Here is a 19934-nt window from a genome sequence, read left to right as displayed (position 1 = left end):
TTCAAATAGTTCAGGTAGTCGGTGTCAAGACAAAGCGTGTTCATTTCTGATCAGTCTACAGTAGACCTGATAGATCTACAGTAGGTTCTGGAACTTTTAACGACAGTATCATTATCCTTACGTTGCCTTTGCGCAGGTATACTACATGAAACAAAATGGTGAAAATATCTTGTAACATATAAAAATAATATCGACTTCTTGAAACATAGTAGTTGCCTACTTTTTCAGATAGCACGCATCGTTTTCGAAACGTTTTATAAACGACTATAAAACATTATATACTCCTAAAAAACATGTGAAACTAATATGCTAGGATAATATAATGTATCTTATAATGTATCTTTAAAATGACGCTACGATTTCAAATAATTCAGGTAGTCGGTGTCAAGACAAAGCGTGTTCATTTCTGATCAGTCTACAGTAGGCCTGATAGATCTACAGTAGGTTCTAGAACTTTTAACGACAGTATCATTATCCTTACGTTGTCTTTGCGCGGGTATACTACATGAAACAAAATGATGAAAATATCTTGTAACATATAAAAATAATATCGACTTCTTGAAACATAGTAGTTGCCTACTTTTTCAGATAGCACGCATCGTTTTCGAAACGTTTTATAAACGACTATAAAATATTATATACGCCTAAAAAACATGTGAAACTAATATGCTAGGATAATATAATGTATCTTATAATGTATCTTTAAAATGACGCTACGATTTCAAATAATTCAGATAGTCGGTGTCAAGACAAAGCGTGTCATTTCTGATCAGTCTACAGTAGGCCTGATAGATCTACAGTAGGTTCTAGAACTTTTAACGACAGTATCATTATCCTTACGTTGTCTTTGCGCGGGTATACTACATGAAACAAAATGATGAAAATATCTTGTAACATATAAAAATAATATCGACTTCTTGAAACATAGTAGTTGCCTACTTTTTCAGATAACACGCATCGTTTTTGAAACGTTTTATAAACGACTATAAAACATTATATACGCTTAAAAAACATGTGAAACTAATATGCTAGGATTGTTCTTAGTCAACAAGAATTATACTTGTTCGTTCTCTACTCGATCCGTATTAGCATCATTCCGATATTTTGAAACTGCTTGAACTGGATGGACAAAGGAGATAATACTTTCTTTATGTATATTTTCATTGACGCGCTATATGGCCGTAACTCGTGCAACGATTATCCTTTAATCGAACATTGTCGAGCATCGTCGGGTATCTCGTAATTAGCGTCTCGTCGTGATATAATACGCGTGCGCTGGCCATTCATAAAAATGTAACGCCGCCACGTGTAGTCTTCCGCCGAGCGATTGTGTGTCGTCGTCATATAACGCATACGTGCGACATATCTATATGTCATATACATGTCAATTGTATTACATGTCAATTGTATTACCGCCGCGAACAGAGAGACCGTGATTTATTATTATTTTCACTCTAAATATTATTACGTTCCATTTACCGAGAATATAGAAGACGCCAACCGCGCCACGTGTCACTTTCTCGTTCCATAATTTCTATGTGATAATTCGCGGAATAATGCAAATATATTATCGCGGCGTGAAATATTTTAACAGCAAAAATTGAAATTTTATTAATATCTTCATACCTGCTTTGCGTTTGCTAGCTCTTGTTCTGCCCATGAGTGTTACTATGAATACACCTGGTAAAACACTGCTTCTGACGATGCCTCCAGGAATATCAGTTTCCTTCGAGAGTTTGAAAGTGAATGAACAAGTGATGGCTGCGTTGTCACATTTCTGATTCTTGTAGAATTCTTCCTTTATTTTACTGCTGCACCCTCTACTGTTGCACCCTCTATCTTACTGTAGACGAATAACCTTGCCAGTCTAGTTCCCCTTCCGAAAGTCCTACTTTTCCTTTCTCTTTTTAACTGCACTGCTGAACCAAGTTAGAATAAAGTTAGAATGAGACAAGTATATATTTTTTCTCACTCTAAGATTAACCATAAAATTCTTTCTCAGTCTCTCCAGTGTTGTATGTATGCATACACTACCTTCTTGCCTGTGACGTGGTAACTTTTTTTCTCTCTCTCTCTTTCTTTCTTTAAAATTTTTTTCTTTCGAAAATAAACTTCTGGTGCTAAACCGTATCGCATGCGCATGGTTAAAATAATGTATCGCCTGACAAAACTCTTTCTTCTAAGGGACAAAACTCTTTCTTCTAATAACGGATGCGTAGCGCGGCTGTGCTGTCAGTGGTTCGCATTTTCATCGACTCGCCATTAGTCCGCTTGTCATTTCAACGAATCACGTGGAATTTTTTCACCATCGGCTCTTTCGAAGAAAATGTACAAGCGCGATACCGTAGAAGAGCCCTTTTCACCCTACGTTCCGCTCTACTAATATAGTAGCTTTAATAATCTCCACAATCCTTTTCCGCCTCCTCGAATTTGATCCTTTTTCTCAAAGCTTGCGATAATCGTATTGCTTGTGATACGTCATCAAGTTCGTGACAGCAATGTCGATGATATACATGAACGCGATGCAGCCAATCGTCGCGCGACGGTGCTGTTTCGCAGATGACCGCGACGGTGGTGTGCACGACGTCGACGACGTCGACGGCGACAGCGACGGCGACGTAGTAACCCGGGCTTCCCACCTCCAGCGCGGCTGCATTTGGGGATGACGGGTTTTTTACTGTTCTCGTGCGATTCTCTCGACACCGTCTTTCTGTCGCTTCTTCACTCTTTCTCCTTCTCTCACTATCAGATACGCTACTCTTCCTCGCGTACACAGCGCATTTCGCGTTGTCGACCGATATTATATTTTGTTATTAATTAATAATAATAATGACAATCCGACCGAATAATTTCGCCGTCGTCGATATACTCTCGAGTCCGCGATGTCTAAAATAGAGAAAGAGGGGGGAGGGGGGGGAGAGAGAGAGAGAGAGAGAGAGAGAATGCGTGTGTGTATGTGCGTTGAAGACAACAATAGGTGTGTAGAGGTACAAAGTGTCGTGTTGGCGTCCGCGCGGCGCCCGCGACCTTTAACCCTTTCTCTTGCGACGCGATGCGCGGAGCTCCCGTGCGTCACGGATCGCGCGGTAACGCGACTAAAGAAGCCACCGCGAGATCCGCTTGACAATCCGTCGCGCGCGCGGTCCAGGTTTCCCACCCGCCGGCCAACAGCCGGTCGGGGATCCTTCCCCCGCCGATCGACATGACGAGGACGCGCGAGACGCATATGTATGTACATATGCACGCACACCGTCTGATCGTTCAACAGTCGTCTCTACATTCGCATGTAACGGTAGTATACGCAGCAGTATCCCCGCGGAGCGAGCGTCGCGCGACTGTGGCGGGAAAATCGCGCGGTGACAGCTGTCGACAAAAAGATGAATATGATGATGATGATGATGATGATGGTGTCTCCACCTCGTTTTTCTTTAGCTTGTCGCTCTCCTTTCGACTTTATGAATGTCTGTGCTTTGTGCCTCTTTTTGTCATTAATTTCATAATCTCTCTCTCTCTCTCTCTCTCTCTCTCTCTCTCTCTTGGCAGAATTGGGAAAGTTATAATAAAACTACTCGTAGGACCGGTATTACCCATCGAGAAAAGTTAGCGTTATCCAATAAGTACAAAAAAAATATATCGTTACAATTTTTATTAATCTATTATCAAGTTTTAAGCAACTTTTTTATCATTCATTATCGCCCGTCTTCCATGTACAATATGTGCATTCCAGATGTGCAAAGGACGATAAAAATTATATTCGTTATCAAAAAGATATAATTGTGTTACTGTTATTAACGAAAAAAAACTTTGTTACCAAATCGTTGCAGAAGAGTAACTTGTATAACGGACAAGTAATTTGTCTGCTCAGTTGATTATTCGCGTACACCAGTATTCGGATCGCGCGTTTAGTGCCCGTCTCATTCCTGTCGCGTCGTGTTTACATCGTTCCACGAGATTCGTGTTGCAGACGAGCAAAATTCAGTGCCGCCGAGCCGACACGTTAGTTACATCGTAGCCATTCTAACGTTTCCTCGGTACTTCGCGAAAGTTCATTCCTATCCTGAGTAGCTTAAGGATGCTTATAGATAATGCTGTAAAATTATATATACAACAATAAAAATGATACAATACGTTTTCACAGATACTGTATTATTTTTCGTAGCGTCAATAAGGAAAGGGAAAATTGTGATAAAAAGGAAAAATTGTAAGAAAAATTTTCACAGGAATTGATGGAATTTTCTCTTTCAATTTATTCAGTCTTTGCGTGTATCAACAAAAATATTATCTTAGAATAATACAACAAAGAAATTTTTTGCTTTATGACTATCTCTTTCTGAATCCCCTCCTAATTTCTTCTAACAATAGATAAAAAGGAAAAATTGTAAAAGAATTTTCCCAGGAATTGATGGAACTTTCTCTTTCAATTTATTCAGTCTTTGCGTATCAACAAAACTATTATCTTAGAATAATACAACAAAGAAATTTTTTGCTTTATGACTATCTCTTTCTGAATCCCCTCCTAATTTCTTCTAACAATAGATAAAAAGGAAAAATTGTAAAAGAAATTTTTCTAGGAATTGATGGAACTTTCTCTTTCAATTTATTTAGTCTTTGCGTATCAACAAAACTATTATCTTAGAATAATACAACAAAGAAATTTTTTGCTTTATGACTATCTCTTTCTGGGTCCCCTCCTAATTTTTTCTAACAATAGATTGCATAGAGACCTTCGGTATCTTTTTTCCCTCATACGTCATATTTCAAACACTTTTTGTTCGAGTCAATATTTTTTTAATCCATTTATCTCTTCTTTTTCTTCATGTGTCTTTTTCTTATTCCTGTCTTTTTATTATAATTATTTGCTAGTAAGAATAGTAACGAAATATGCATGAAAAATTGTTAATTGATATCGCCTGATGAAAAGATGTATTTTACTTTTGTTTGAGCAAAGAACGAAAAGGAAAGAAATAATTTGTCCATTATCGGATTCCAGGGAGAAATCAATTGGGAAGGGATAAATCTTTTTTCTTTATCTGTCGCTAACGACGGCGGCGTGTTTGACGCGGTGTTTGAAAAATGACATGCCGTAGAGTAAAAAAAGAAAACAATGAGATAACTTCTCTTAGAGGGGAAGATGAGGACGACGTCGACGAGGAGTTCCAAGACATACAGAAATTACGAGTCGTTCTACTTAGAGCGCGTCCAGTTTCGGCGCACCATTACGTGCGCGAATGACATGTGTTACGAGCGTGCGTACGCATCCGTCGACAATTGCACTACACGGCGCGAAAATAGAACTATGCTCGTCTCGCGTGTCCATGCGCCTTCTTCCGCGGTTGTCAAATGGCGGCGCGATTTCTCGCGACTCAAGCAAACCGGTCGTATCTTGTCGATACACCTTAATATGCGTTTTCCGTGTTAACAGGAAAGTCAACCTAATGATGATTGCGCAAGATGTCACGACGATTTCGAGACATTTCGAAAGAAGACGTTTTTCTCTCTTTGCGTCTTTATTCTTACTCTCTCTCTCTCTCTCTCTCTCTCTCTCTCTCTCTCTCTCTCTCTCTCTCTCTCTTCTGGTTTTTATTAATTATCTGCCGATATTAGCGGTAGTCGCAATGTCGAGAAACATCTGAAATGTATGTAATACTCACTGCTGGAAAATCACATCGCTGGAATCGTGAGACGATTCGTTATTGATATACGATAAAAAAACACTGTGTTGATATCGATCTGTAATTTTTGTCATTTTGTGATAACTTTTTAATATAGCCGTATGTCAATTTAATAAATTGCCGTTGTAAATTCATCATTTTGTTAAAATAGCACAATTTACATACAAATGCATGATTTCCTGCTGACATATTTTATATGTAAAGTGTACAGATTATTTGTCTTACATATTTGCCTTGTGTTAAATCAACATAAAAATCAGAGTGGATTGGGACATGTAAAGTGTATAAGATTCAACACAAAATTTTTTGCGATGTATTTCATTACAATAAGTTACTGAGTACACAGAGACAGAGAGACCCTAAGCTTTGAACTTCGATATCGTATAGATATTTAAGATTGACAGAATATAAATGAAAATCCTCCTCCATAAAGGTTGTGTTGAAAACGGCGGAGAAGAGTGGATGTAATCGGGTAAGTAAACGCAATACGCGAACAGCAACCAACGGTGTCACTCACGATGAAGTAAGTTTTCTGGTTGAATGCACGATACGTCTTATCTACGGTACTACCAGCATTAACAGATAACTCGACTTCAAGATTTTAGATTCTCGTGCATCGTCACCGCGGTAACGCACGCAACTGTTATGTGAGATTTCTCTCTTTGTATCATATCGTATCGTCATTCGCCAATTCGGTCAAACAGTCCCGGGTTTTTACGAAATCCGTGCGCGATATCGCAATCATAACAAATCGTATAATTGGCTCTTTTTCTCTTGATACAATAATTGTAACTGCGATACCTCTCAAGGGCTCAATACGCTATTCACGAGACAAGCGTTGCCGACGACGTCGCTTTTATTATTAATTTATTATCAATGATTAGTGTGCGATAATCAGATGAAATTTTCGTTAGAGTCGAATTTAACCAATGTCCGATGACGTCAATTGTAATGATCATTCTAACGGTGTGCACGAATTTAATCGCCGTCTTGTAATTTGACACATTGATAAAATCGCTCGTTCGCATTTTGTGATGCCTCACTTCTAAACGGGCAGTGTATAATGAGAATAAAGATGTGACGAATAATGACGTTGTGAGGAGTTTGTGATAATTAGTGTTCCGTGTGCGAATCTACCGGCGATCTGTTACAATTTACGTCGACCGTTACAAATTTGTTGACAGGCTGATCAGACGTTAGATAACATGTAGACTTTTTCGAAGTAGTACTCTTTTATCTTATCGTCGTGATGCCTATATCAACATCGTATATTCATTTTAATTTAGTATCGCCGACATGAGCGACATACGTGCGTTTCGATACAGCATTTCGAAATACGCGGTGAATATTTTATCTATTGTCGACGAGCGGGAGATAAACAAGGATACGACCGCACGTTTCTAAAGGATAGTCCATGAAAGTAAAGTATGGGGCTGTAAGAAGTAAGAGAAAGAAATTAACCAATCACAATCGAATATGAGAAGAATAATCGACTGTGATTGGTCAATTTCTTACTCTTACTTCTTACAGCTATACTTTGCTTCCATTGTAGACGATACTTGATATAAAATCTTCCAAGAGTTGATGCAACAGGAACTTCTTCATACCTACATCCTATTTTGTAGTAACATTTTGTGATGAAAAGGCCGAGTCAGGCCTGCAACCAAGGAGAAAGAGAGAGAGAAAGAAAGAGAGAGAGAGAGAGAGAGAGAGAGAGAGAGAGAGAGAGAGACCCAACAAGAATATTAAATAGGGTATTCATTAGTGTCTTGCATTAACGGAAAATCCTTTTCATTTTTCATTCAGAAACGCATAATATGATGCGAATAAAGCGTATCAAGAAAGAAAGAAAAAAGATTCTGCGTGAATTAGGTTTTGATTTTAGTATTTGATTTTGGATATCGCCATAACGTGCACGAAAAAAAGAAATGGATTTCTCTGTCATAGCTAATCGTGCTGAAAATATATCTGTTGCTGTAATTAAAACTATTCACTGTTGTAATAAAAATTCTCTCTCTCTCTCTCTCTCTCTCTCTCTCTCTCTCTCTCTCTATTTAGTTACTACTGCTGTCACATTGATTTCATAGCTAAATACATACCTACTTGCAGCTACAGTTTTAGGTATTTATTAGGTTACAACGAGACTGTTACCGTTGCAGCTCTTTTTTACGCGTAGGGTAAGAATTGTCCTACATCTCCGTGATATCTTCCACAGAAGTGCGAGATGGGATATAAAAACTAGACCACTCGATAATTCGCTCGCGATCCGCGCGCAGATCATTAGCGCGCGCCGTCTAAACACCTTGTGCAAATTTGCTGAGGTTCTTTAACGATTTGTGCAAATCGTGGACAGCGAGCGAAGAGCGGTTCGTGCTTCTTGTTAGCTCATCGCCGCTAACGCGAAGAAGACATTTCTTCTTAAACTTCGCGTGTCCGCGGAGATACGTGCCCGGCCGGCCTAATTACGACGATCCTAATAGCGAGTACTAATTGCGAGTACCAACTCCCGGCGCGTAGAGGTGTCGTCCTAGGCGCGAATTTGGATTTCACGAAAGCCGGGGTCACGGACACCGTAACTCCATTTCAATGTCCGCCGTTATTAAAGCTATGACGGATAAGAATCAAACTTTTCAGAGTATCCTGTTCGCGCAACCTGTTGCTTCGTGCTTCATCTTAAAGCGGTATTTATCTCGGATGTGCGTCTATGAAAATATCGCAGGACACTTTGACAAAATTATGTGATAATAGTCGGATGTCTAAACAATGTAGCATCAAGATCACTCGATTTTTACAAGGATACGCAATGTGTATTCAATGACCTAATTGCACTTGTTGCACCAATCCAATGTGTGAAATATGTCAAGGAAAAACTATTAGATCGTCTATAACGGTGTATACAGGCACGTGTGTGCGAGCGCGTTACAAAAGCAACAGTGGAGGAAATAAATCGCACGCGTAAGACAGTACGATGGCAGACGAGAGGTGTCCATGATTCACAATGTACGTTCCGTCTCTTTTTCCGAGCCGTTGCTCGATTTTAGAGAACGCACGATGTCACCCTCACCCCGGCGCGACTGATCTCGCGCTGTCAAACTGCCAAGGAAGCGATTTTCGACGGCCGATCTATTTATAAACGTCGTTCAGACAAACACGGCTACTACAGAACGCTATTTGGCTACTTGGCTTGCGGATCGATTGTCATCGGCTGAACAATGTAACGATGCTATCGATAGTTAAATTTCGACGCGCAAAGAGGAGCTTTCATTGGCAGAACTGTCGATACACATCTATTTTCCCCTTTCCCTTTTCCGTACGTGCGAGCGGAAATTTATCGCGAACGCTGGCTACCTTCGTTAAAGTAGATAAGTGATTCTAGTTGCAACAATATTCTCATAGATAACGGCGAGATAAGTAATTTTGTGGCGGAAAATAGATCGAGCTCTCTCTTTCTCTTTCCCCTTCTTTATTTATCTTTTTCTTAAATGTCAGACAAGCGAGTGCGAAAAACCTTGTGGAAGAATCCTTCTTCCCTTCAAATCCAAAATTCACGTTCCGCTTGCTCCACAAGCGAGTGATTCTCTCGCGATTATAGCCGTTCAAGGGAGAATCGTGAACGCGCGAATCGCTCTGCCCCTCCTAAGTTAAACTTTCACCATCACAAGCCGAACGATCCAGCTTTTAACACTCAATCTTAAAGACTAAGAATTTTGGAAGCGGTTTAATGATACGTAGGTATAAGGGGAGAAGGAGGGGGCAGAAATAGAAATACATCGGACACAGAGATAACCTGCGTGACCCACTTAACGTCATGAAAACGACGGGTGTCGGACTCTATAGAAATGTCGTAATAAGAAGGAGGAGATCACAATTTCAGACAAGAATACACTTGCAATCGGTATTTTAACTAAATAGAGACGCGCGCACTATGTATCATTTATAATGCTTATTTTATTTTTTGTACAGAGATTGAAACAAGCAAGGGGATGAAAAATTCATCGCGGCTCCATCAGACCAACGGAAGAGGGAAACGCGAGAAAGAGATACCGCGGGGAAGAGAACAAGGAATTGCAAATCTCTCTCTCTCTCTCTTACCCACGGCGCCGTTAAATTCCGGAGTCTAAATTTAATGATATATGGCACAGGCGGCAAGAAAGAGGGGGAGGATTCGTCGTGCGCTAGCTTGCTCGCGATGTGTGCCGGTCTAGAATACCTCTCTCTGTCTCGTAATAAGTGTTCCACATGACGAAGCCGGAAAGACGCTCGAGTGTCCCGCCGACTCTGAGTGCCGGTATTTTTAATATCGTGTCTATGTTTAGCTGGCCAATGGGACGTTAGTCTTAGTCGTTGTCGTCGTCGCTTTCGTCTCCAAAGTGCTAACGACGCGGGATAGGAAACGTCAGGTGTCAGTTACTGGCAGCCCGCATGCCGAATGTTGTCCCGATTTCACGGTACCTTATCATTCCTTTCTTCCTGCTTTCTCTCTTTCTCTCCCTCTCCACTCCCTATTATTCTTTACCCTTTCTTCGTTTTCTTGCGAATTCGCGATCACTATTCAACGTTTCGCGTATCAATGATGGAAGGAACAGTGTTTTACTTTAAATCGTACTCGCACCCTCGGCTGCGAGGCGCGACTCGTGTCACGCGGAGAATTGTCGGGACATTCCTCGGAGGTCAGCGAGCAGAACGATTTTAGCTACGGCCTTTAAGCTGGTTGGATATTCGGACCGCGCAACGTCCACCGGTGGTGGCAAAGACGACGACGACGACGACGACGACGACGACGACGACGACGACGACGACGACTACGACGACGACGACAACGACGACGACGTCGGTTCGCTCGTCGCGAATTCATGAGTCGGATTCCGTCCGTCGACAGTGATCAACCGCAGGCGCAAAAGGATACACCGCATGATGTTGATGCCGTCAAGCGTTTCAAACTTTTCAACGAGGGAGAGAGCCTCTATATGCTGTGATTAATCGCGCATTAAATAATCTCAGTAATCGGATCTCGTATGAAAATCGTGGTAAAGCGGACTTTGCCACTCTGATCTTGAAGTAATTCAATCAAAATTGACTAATTTAACGTGAAAACACACAAGAAAGTGTTTTTCATTAATTTTGACAAACAATCAGACGAAATTTTCACACTTCTTCTTGTATAGCGAGAGAATTTTAAGTAAAAATGATACTATATAGATTTTTTTAAATACAAATTATTATAAAATTCTTTGACCGAGAAATAAGTCATTATTCTGTAATAATTGATTCTCTCTCTTTCTCTCTCTTACCATTTAATATGTGTGTTATTTATATTTTGTAAGGATACTGAAAAGTGCGATTAAAAATTTGCTATGTTCTTTAGTAAAATAGATCTTATTAACAGTTTATTCTTGCACTGCTAAAAACATAATTAAAAAAAATTTATGTGAAAAGAAAGCTGTAACATTCTCTTTGTGTAAATTAAGTGAGCTTTGCATCGAGCGTAAAGGTGCGAAGAGACCTCGATACTACTTTCCGGCAAATCTAGCTGTGCGATTGAGCTGTTGCAATTTTTGCGCCGCGTATCGAAACGGATTAACTTATTTATCGTTTCAGCGAGAAAAAGGGCAACGCAAGATCTTGAGTACAGCGCAGTCACAGAATGCGTAAACTTATGTTAATCGACCGGCTATGCGGAAGCACATTGCCTATCTCAACAGTTTTAGACCGGTTGCCAAGACTCGCACGGGGACTTTGCGCGCTCGTCGCACCACACGTCTATATGCGTATGCACGTATGTGCGTACATGTGCATCCTGAAGTGTCTTCCGCATGTGAACGCGATTGAGGAAAAAAAGTAGATGAATGAGAGTAGAGGAGATTGGTAACACTCTCTCGACACGCGGCTACATTCGCCCCGCTGTACACCTACGTAACTCGTTTTTCTACAATTGAGAAAGAAGTTACAGCGGAAGAAGAAAAAACTTCACTATAAATTATAATCGTTTGACACACACGATCAAAAAACCGCGGGATAGAGGTAATGTTTCTGATCAATATTTCGACTGAGCATGAAGCGACTTTGCGAATTCTTCGCAACTCTTCGCTATCTCTCATATTTCCCATGCAGTCTTGCACACGTATTCAAGCTAGTGTACGTAGCAGTCTGCCACTAACGAATTTATGTTTACGTTTACATAGATAAACGAATAAACATTAACAGTCAGCAATTCCCGACGATTTTTACGTATTTTTAGTCGAGCCCACAAATAGATATCGATGACGATATAACGTACTGAACTACCGGCTGTTAGAATCGATGTGGATAAATATTCGAGCTTGATTTATAGTTATCACGAAGAAGCGATTGCTCACTTTTATCGCTATACTAACGTAGGTTACAGTGTAAAGGAGAACCCTCCTTGGAACGCGCTCGTCTGATAAGCCTTACGTACAATCGTCAGCAACGCTCTCAGTTTCGAGATGCGCACTATATGTGACAAGTAGCAACGCAATCCCGAACGAAAAATCAATTCATTACAGACTGTTCCTCCAGAGTGATAACCGCGATTCTATACGAAAGATACAGAAAGGTAAATTGTTAAATACAATAGGAGAGGCCGTCAGTGTTATCCCAGATAATTGATTGTTGTGATTCATTGCACAGGAATGACAGACGTAATCTTCCCTTTTTGAGGAATTTAGGGACGACCCTGTAAATCGTGTATTCCTTTTTTATAATATAACTGAAATATGATTATATCGCATCGTGATAAACTTGCTTTCATATCTGAGAGTTAATATGAGGCAGATATACTATTTTACTTCATGAAAAAATGCAAAGGCATTTTTTTCGATAGCCGGAATAATGTGGTATTTGTTTTCATTTTTACATCGCGTATCTGGTTTCTTAAGGTTAAGATATTGATATGTCGCGCATGTTTTTGACATAGTGTTAAACTAAATCTTATGCGAGCCTGCCCCGGTAGATCTCCCCTACTCGTTCCTCCTTCACTCGCACACTTGCGCGCGCGCCAACTAAATCGCGCGAAGTTCGATCAACACTTTCAAGGATACACAGCGCGACGGCTAGCGAAAATGTAATGCGACTCGTCGCCGATAATGTATCATGTATTTATGTATGTTCAAGAAACGCGCCCGATAACCCTGAACGCGCCGAAACAGCGCGTTGACCTAACTCGGCGTTCCCTTGATTCTAATCGCCCCAACGAGAAAAACTATGGACGTGAACTCACGTGACCCTTTCCCTTTTTCTCTTTTTACCTTAGTGGAAATATCTTTTAAGATATAGACCGCTTTGTCATTGAAGCGCAATATTGGCTTTTTCATACTAGACCTCGTGTTTAGTTAAAAAGTAAATTTTTCTGCGAAGAACAGTTATCTTGACATCTTGATGTCCACGTTAAAAGTTTGGAACATGGGAATAACCGATAAAGAGAAAGAAAAGGAAGGAGCTAGAGAGAGAGAGAGAATGAGAGGGGGATGGAATAGCACAACGGAATAATGAAAGACCAGATCATGAGAAAAATATGTTACAGGAAAAGGAAAAAAAAAATAGTCAACGCGTGTGGTAAAATTAAACTGTGATCCACATTGAAAGAATAACAACTGAGTTTCTACTCAGCCAATTGCTCCAAAGTTATTTTCACCGAATTTTAATGCAGCTGAATATTCAGCTATACCGAAACAGAGATGTTATTTCCCGTTTTTTCATCTGGTACCCATTCAGGATCCCGAACTTTTTTTCCGCGCGATTATTACATTTCTATGACTGACATTTACGTGGAGCAAGCTCGCTGCTCTGATATCTCTGTCCTTGCCGCGCAACATCGTGCGTAAACTCACTCCCGCCATTCGCGAGAGTAGTTTTTGACGTACAGGACTATCGATACTTTGAGGATCCTACTGCTCTGTTACACTACCACCACCACCACCATTACATCCAGATGTCCTCTTTCGATATAGCCACAAATCGTACAGCTTGAATGAATTATTTCGCAATGAGACGTGTTTAATGATCTGCCTTTAAACATGACACGTCCGACGCAATAGACTCGCCATACGACGCTATCGCGAACGTTTGTACTCGTACTCGTAATCGGAAATCACGTCGAACGTTAACGAGTAGCCGACAACAGCGTTGGAACGTCCACGATGTTCCGCGGTTCATTGAGAAACTCGAGTGGCCTCATTAGTGGTCGATGTGCGGGCGCGCGCACGCGTCGCCACGGCGATAAGGTCTCTGATATACATTAATACATTGAGTAGGAGAATCGACGATGAGAAAGCAGTCCACCTTGCGGCGAGTTTTTCGAAACGAAAATTTATATTCCCAACTGTCGCCTATCTACATAGTCTATTCGCGTAATCTCTAAGATTCGTTTCGCAATCGCGACATATGATTATGTTAGAATCCTCGTCGTATGAAGTCGTCCCTTACAGAGGAGAAAAGTACCAATTCGTACTAATAGCCTTTTCCAAGTTAATCCGACTCAAAGATCCGTTTATCCACTTATTGTCGAATTAGATTTCCAATTCGACGAGACAGATTTCAACGTGATCTTTTCTTTTAATCTCCTAGAGATCTCGTTCGATTCCGGAACGGAATAGTTCGCGGGGATGCACGTGATCGCACAGGAGGGGGCAAGGTGTATGGGTGTCTCACATGTCTCGGGTGCACCTGCGGCTAGACACGCCGCTGTTGGCGCGCGAACGAGGCGCAGACTCCTCGAGGACGCAAGGGATACGCGACGATGAGGTCTCTCTCTCTCGAGAGAGAAGAAGCGCGAGCTCATCGTAAACGCGTTACGTAACAGCGATATCGCCGATCCGTCCCGCGCGCGTCTCTTATCACGCCGGCGCCTCACGACGCGACGCGACACGCCGCGCCGCGAGTAGGATACGACGCGGTCGCGGTCGCTCAAGGTCTGCGAACAATTGCAAATCTATGGGGAAGAGATAATGGTGAAACAGAAGAAAGAAAAGAAGAACAAAATTCTGCTTTGCAACTGTTGTAAAATTCGTCAATTGGTCTTAATCATGGCCGAATCTAAGAGCATATATTAATCATATTCACAAATTTTATGCAAGTTGCAAAGCAACTTTATATGTCGAACGCAGTCATTGCGCTATTTTCTTTCAATCGTTTACCGTGCCGGTAAGAGGAGAAGACAGAGAGTTGTGCGAAAAAGAGAAAACATTGCGCGTGCAAAAAGCGGCAACGAAGCAACGAAGAACGCGCGGGAACGAACGGGACGAAGACGACGGGCGAAGAAGATAGAGATTGAGTCGAGGTTTTGTTCTTTTTTCCTTCCTCTCTCTTTTTGTCTCGATAACGATTATTATTATTGCACGCGTTACGCAATTTTTCGCCGCCTTCTCCTCTCGCGATGCCGTTCGTTCGTTCGTTCGTTCGTTCGTTCGTTCTACTGGCCAATGACCAGGGCTAGATAACGCGCATACGACGACCCACTTACAGACATGCTAATCTTGGACTATAACTCGAACTAGATTCCTCCGAGTTACCGTCCTCCCTCCTTCTTTCTCCTTCTTCCCCTCCTTCTATTCTTGTATCTCTTTTTCTACCGCACATTTCTATCACCTTTCACAGAAAAAATCGCGCGTGACACCTCCAGTAGTCTTCGACTACTTTTACATGAGATAGAATCGCAGTTGCGTAACATAAGAAAGCGAGACTGACAGCGTGCTTCTCTCACCACATGTATACAAAATTTCGCGCCGTTTATCAGCGCAAATCTATCATTGGACAGATATTTACCGGCCAAAGTCGGTAATCTCAATTCGGTACGATTTGCCAAATGACATAATCTGAGATCTCTCTAGGCTCGATTGAAAATTTTTCGAGTTTTCCTACGATTTTGTCCCATTGTCCGTTAGAATATTTCAAACGCGTGAATTGCAAGCGCACTGCGAAACCGAAGTGGCACGAAGGTGGCAGATACGATGTATCGAAAGAATGACTTCTAATTTGTGGAAGGGGCCGAGTATTCTCGCGTGTGCATATAATCGCTGCGTTAGAAGCCGAACAAACCCGATGGAAAACGGAGAGACCAATGTCTGAGGCTCGACTTAGGTATACAAAGGCAAACACGAAACACGAATACATAAGCGAAAACGACCCGATTGCATTATGATGGTAATTTGTCGGGGCGGTTGCAGCACGCTCGTCGTTTTCCGTACTCCTCGTCGTTCCTTGGAAAGAAGACGTTCTCGCGCTTCGACAGACAACTATCTAGATAATTTCCCAATAATAAAAGGGATATATCGCGCGCACGGATTGTCACGCTCCTTCGCGTCCTCGCGTCGAAATTGTTCCGAGGAAACGTAGAGGATATGCAGATCGCGCGAATGCAGCAATTTGCAGAAATGACAGATTAAATAAACTTGCATACTTATTCACTCGAGCTCGCGACAATCAATCCGCGACACGTAAAAAGCACGAGACCGAGTGACGGCGATCTGGTTGAAGGCGAGTGATTTTCCGCACGTGCTTAGACAGGTGTAATATTCTCTTCCGCCGGAAGTACGGTCTATCTCGACGAGGGAAAGAAGACGAATCCCTCCTCCGCTCCCCCGCGGTCAGAAGGCCGCGTAAGCTACACTTACCTTACCCCAACCTTACCTCATTTCGCGAGCGGTCTTTTATGACACCGGCGGATCCTTTATTAAAGCGCTAGCGGCGAGATCAGAACTTTGCGTTAATGTCGACGTGATTAATTATTAATATTTTATAATTAGAGGCATTACCGCGCGCGCGCGTCTATACCAGTAGAGGTCTCTCCGTCTATCCCGGTCTAACTGAAGGCAGATGAATACATCGATTAGTAAAATCGTTTGTCAAGTGTCGCTAATGGAAAAAGTCGGTTGGAAACTTGTAGAATTATTTCCGTTTTATCGGACGCGCATTATACGGTCATTAAATGCAAAAATTAGATAAATTAAGTTTTAATGTTTATTAGACCAAGAGTCATTAGAGGTCGTTTCCATCGAATCGTGCGCAAATGATATAACGATTTGATGATATGGCGTGTTAAACTGTCAAATGACAGGATACTGGTTGATACTGTCAAAGTGACAGAAACAATCAACAGTTATAACACGCATATCCCAACATAGCGTGAACGATTAAATAGTGTTTCGGACTAGGAAATGTCAAAGTTTTGTTGCAGAAAAATATTATTTTCAATTGTCTCAAGAAGCTGTCGAGTTCGTATATTTGGATATCTGTTGGATACGCGATGAAGAAAGAAAACGGTTTTTTCTACAATTGGATTGTTTATAATATTATAGTGTTCTCCGAGCGAGACACACACACGCGCGAAAACATCACAAGAAGAATAGTTGGCTGCGACACGCACGACGCGCGTCGTTACTTTCGCGAGGGACAATGTTGCCGTCGTTCGCTCGCTGCTTTTTTGCGGCGTTTACAAACACGCGCTTCCCGCGCGAACGCGAGCAGGCAAATCCCGGGCGAGCAAACTCCAAATCGTCGTCCAAATCATTCGAGAAACCGCGCGCGCGCGCGCGCGCGCACACGTCTGACATCGGGATGACGCTTCGAGTCGAACGAGTTGGGAAACGCGGGAAACTCACTCACAGTAGGATCATTCGAGAGAAACATCCTTCCCTCGGATGTGTTAGACCTTTGCAGGTATACGAGATATTCAGACTTGACAAAAAAAAACTGAAAGATGCAAAAACTCCTAGGTTTGCCGCTGCCGCTCCGGCGCCGTTGACAAGAGCGAAACGCGCGTGACAGTTGGCGATGGTGTGCGCGCACAATGCCGGACATAATGTCGGTTCCTTGCGACGAGTCGAGTAAGCCCCGTGGCAGCGCCGGGCGTACAGGCCTCGCAAGAGCGAAGGAGAAGGAGAGTGAGAGACGCGCGGCAGCGAGTCCGCGCGCGGCGCGCTAAACGGCTCTGGGTCACCACGTGCCTTCGCGCGCCATGACATTGCTTCTCGGCGTCTCGAGAAGAAACGCCGAGCGTCGTTGGATGCCCGGTCGTGGCTTGCACCGGCACAATCGCGCGCGTCTCTCCCGAATATGTCATGCCACGGCGAGAAATAGAACGAAGCGAGAGGGAGAGCGAGAGGAAGAGGGAACAGGGGGGAGAGAGAGAGAAAGAGAGGAAGAGAGAGAGAGAGAGAGAGAGAGAGAGAGAGAGAGAGAGAGAAAATCCGTATAGCCATGCGTTATTCTAGTCGTCCTCACCGGGTGGAGAATATGACGGTTCGTCGTCGCAAGCTACGATTCGCGACTCCACGATGACGACGGCGACGGCGACGATGTCGACGATGACGATGCCGGAGTCGTATGGTTGTCGGTTGCGCGCGATTGTTTACAACGGTCGTGCGCACAGAGCTGTCAAACGCGGAGAATTCTCTTCTCTCGAGAAGGTTCTCGTGTGCAACAAGGTGTTCGTCGATCGTCAGAGCCGGCGAATCGTACGTCAAGACCGACGAATCGCACGATTGAGCGGGATTGCAAACACGTGCCGCGGCGACGTGAGGATCCTCGGAGGGAAGACGTTGCGCGTCCATGCGGCGTGCGCGTGCGGCCGAGCTCTCCCGCGCGTCGTCTTCCCTCGTGACGCCGCGGCACGACGATCATAAAGAAGGAATAAACAACGGTACTCACCGGCGTTCGTTGAATGCTCCTCAGTTGTGCTGCCGGTGTCGTCCTGATCGTCTTTCCGCTCTACCGATGCCCGTGTCTCCCTTGATACGCGCGGTCCCCTTTCTGACAGATAAACAGAGTGAAGTCCTTCCGTACGCTGTGTGCGCCAACATTGGATTGACAGTCGCCCTATTCGTGCGCGCGTCGATGTACGTCGGCAAACCGCCATCGCGTCAAACGTCATTACCAGTGCCATCTATAATCTTGTCCCAAGAGTTAGCGAGATAGAGTGTCGCTGCAGTGTCGTTGCAGTGTCGATAATACGAGTATGGCTGCATTTCGAAATTCACTGTCAGTACTGAAATTCTATAGTATATGTGACATGAATTATAGATTTTTTCAGTACTCGCAGTGAATTTCGAAACGCAGCCTATGTAAGTTCCACTTGACAATCGATATACTTTCGTTTCTGCGTACATGTAGCGAAGAAAAAAAGATAGATGTTCCTTTTAGCTGTACTGCCACATTTATGGACGTGAGAATGACTGCGTTCAGAAAAGCTGCTTTGCAACTGTTGTAAAATTCGTGAATCTAATATGCTCTTGGATTCAACCAAAATTAAGAGCATATTCCAATCAGATTCACGAATTTTACAACAGTTGCAAAGCAGCTTTCTCTGCTGAACGCAACCAATATTTGGACAGAGCACAAAAAAGTGCGATTATGGACGAGGGGCCGTGAAGCCTAAAGGGCAAGAGGGATACATCGCGATCATATTGGTACAGGAATTTTGTATTTATTTTCATTCTGTTGATATAACGACCGTTGTCATCTTGGTACATCAATTCTGTTACGATGTATGCATCATTTCCCCCCACCCCTTGGGCCTAACCCCCGCGACAATATGCTTCGTTCAGATATTCTTACGCCCATGGCTACTCTGGTATACAATACGTTCAAACAAGTGAGATAATATATATTTGTCTCAGTCTAACTTATTGTACCAGTGCAGTCGAAAAGAACAGACCTAAGCTGCGTTCGGCAGCTTTCCAATTGCTCAACACATCTTGACGCTCACGTACACAAAACCAGTTTATTGGTCACATATTATCTAAAATATCTTGTAAGATAATATGCAACCAATAAGCTGGTTTTGTGTAACACAGTGTACGCAACTGGAAAGCACCCATTGTAAATCGTATTGCTCTTTCATCTCGAAGATGCATAGAAATGAAAAAGATACGAGATCTCGTATCTCTCTCTCACTTCTGTACATTTTCGAGGTAAAAAAGCAATCCGACATTTTCGATTTACAATGCCGAACGCAGCTCTAGAATGACACTCGCGATCGATGCGAAATCGCCAAGTGGAACGTACCCCGTGTTGAGTTTAGCGAACGTAACCGCTTTCTTCTCGCACAAATCCATTTATTCGGCATTATTTGCGAATTAATCACCTCTGTTTATAAGCACTTGCACTTGTCAGTTATGAGGAAAAACATGAATACTCGAGTTACTGGGACAAACGTCATTTTAGTACCATATGAGAAGAAACATGTCACAAAGTATGTATAGTTGTCATTTATCAAAATTTTCTCCTCTCTCTCTCCCCCCCCCCCCC

General features: G+C 42.6%; 2 protein-coding genes across 7 annotated transcripts in view; one reads left to right on the top strand and one right to left on the bottom strand.

Annotated features, from left to right (window-relative positions):
- LOC116842571 (pre-B-cell leukemia transcription factor 3-like) overlaps positions 1-18562 on the bottom strand; it is a 33889-nt gene extending 15327 nt beyond the window's left edge. Inside the window, exons 1-3 of one of the 5 annotated variants that reach the window (XM_032811972.1) lie at positions 18336-18491; positions 2035-4088; positions 1627-1919 (exon numbers count right to left, since the gene is read on the bottom strand). In XM_032811972.1, the coding sequence (XP_032667863.1) occupies positions 1627-1660 (34 nt within the window). In that variant the 5' untranslated portion in view covers positions 1661-1919; positions 2035-4088; positions 18336-18491. Of the gene's footprint in view, positions 1-1626; positions 1920-2034; positions 4089-18335 lie in introns of all 5 variants that reach the window. The other 4 variants (XM_032811971.1, XM_032811970.1, XM_032811969.1 and 1 more) reach the window with 4 other exon arrangements.
- A 944-nt stretch (positions 18563-19506) lies between these two features.
- LOC116842575 (N-acetyltransferase 9-like protein) overlaps positions 19507-19934 on the top strand; it is a 1861-nt gene continuing 1433 nt past the window's right edge. Inside the window, exon 1 of one of the 2 annotated variants that reach the window (XM_032811977.1) lies at positions 19507-19878. In XM_032811977.1, coding sequence (XP_032667868.1) covers positions 19802-19878 — 77 coding nt within the window. In that variant the 5' untranslated portion in view covers positions 19507-19801. The remainder of the gene's footprint in view (positions 19879-19934) is intronic. The other variant, XM_032811978.1, reaches the window with a different exon arrangement.

Source organism: Odontomachus brunneus, unplaced genomic scaffold, assembly GCF_010583005.1.
Source record: "Odontomachus brunneus isolate Ranch 3 - 2012 unplaced genomic scaffold, Obru_v1 Obru_scaffold_026, whole genome shotgun sequence".
NCBI lineage: Eukaryota > Metazoa > Arthropoda > Insecta > Hymenoptera > Formicidae > Odontomachus > Odontomachus brunneus.
The sequence above is the reverse complement of the archived record's forward strand: the minus strand, read 5'-3'. Positions and strand labels throughout refer to the sequence as shown.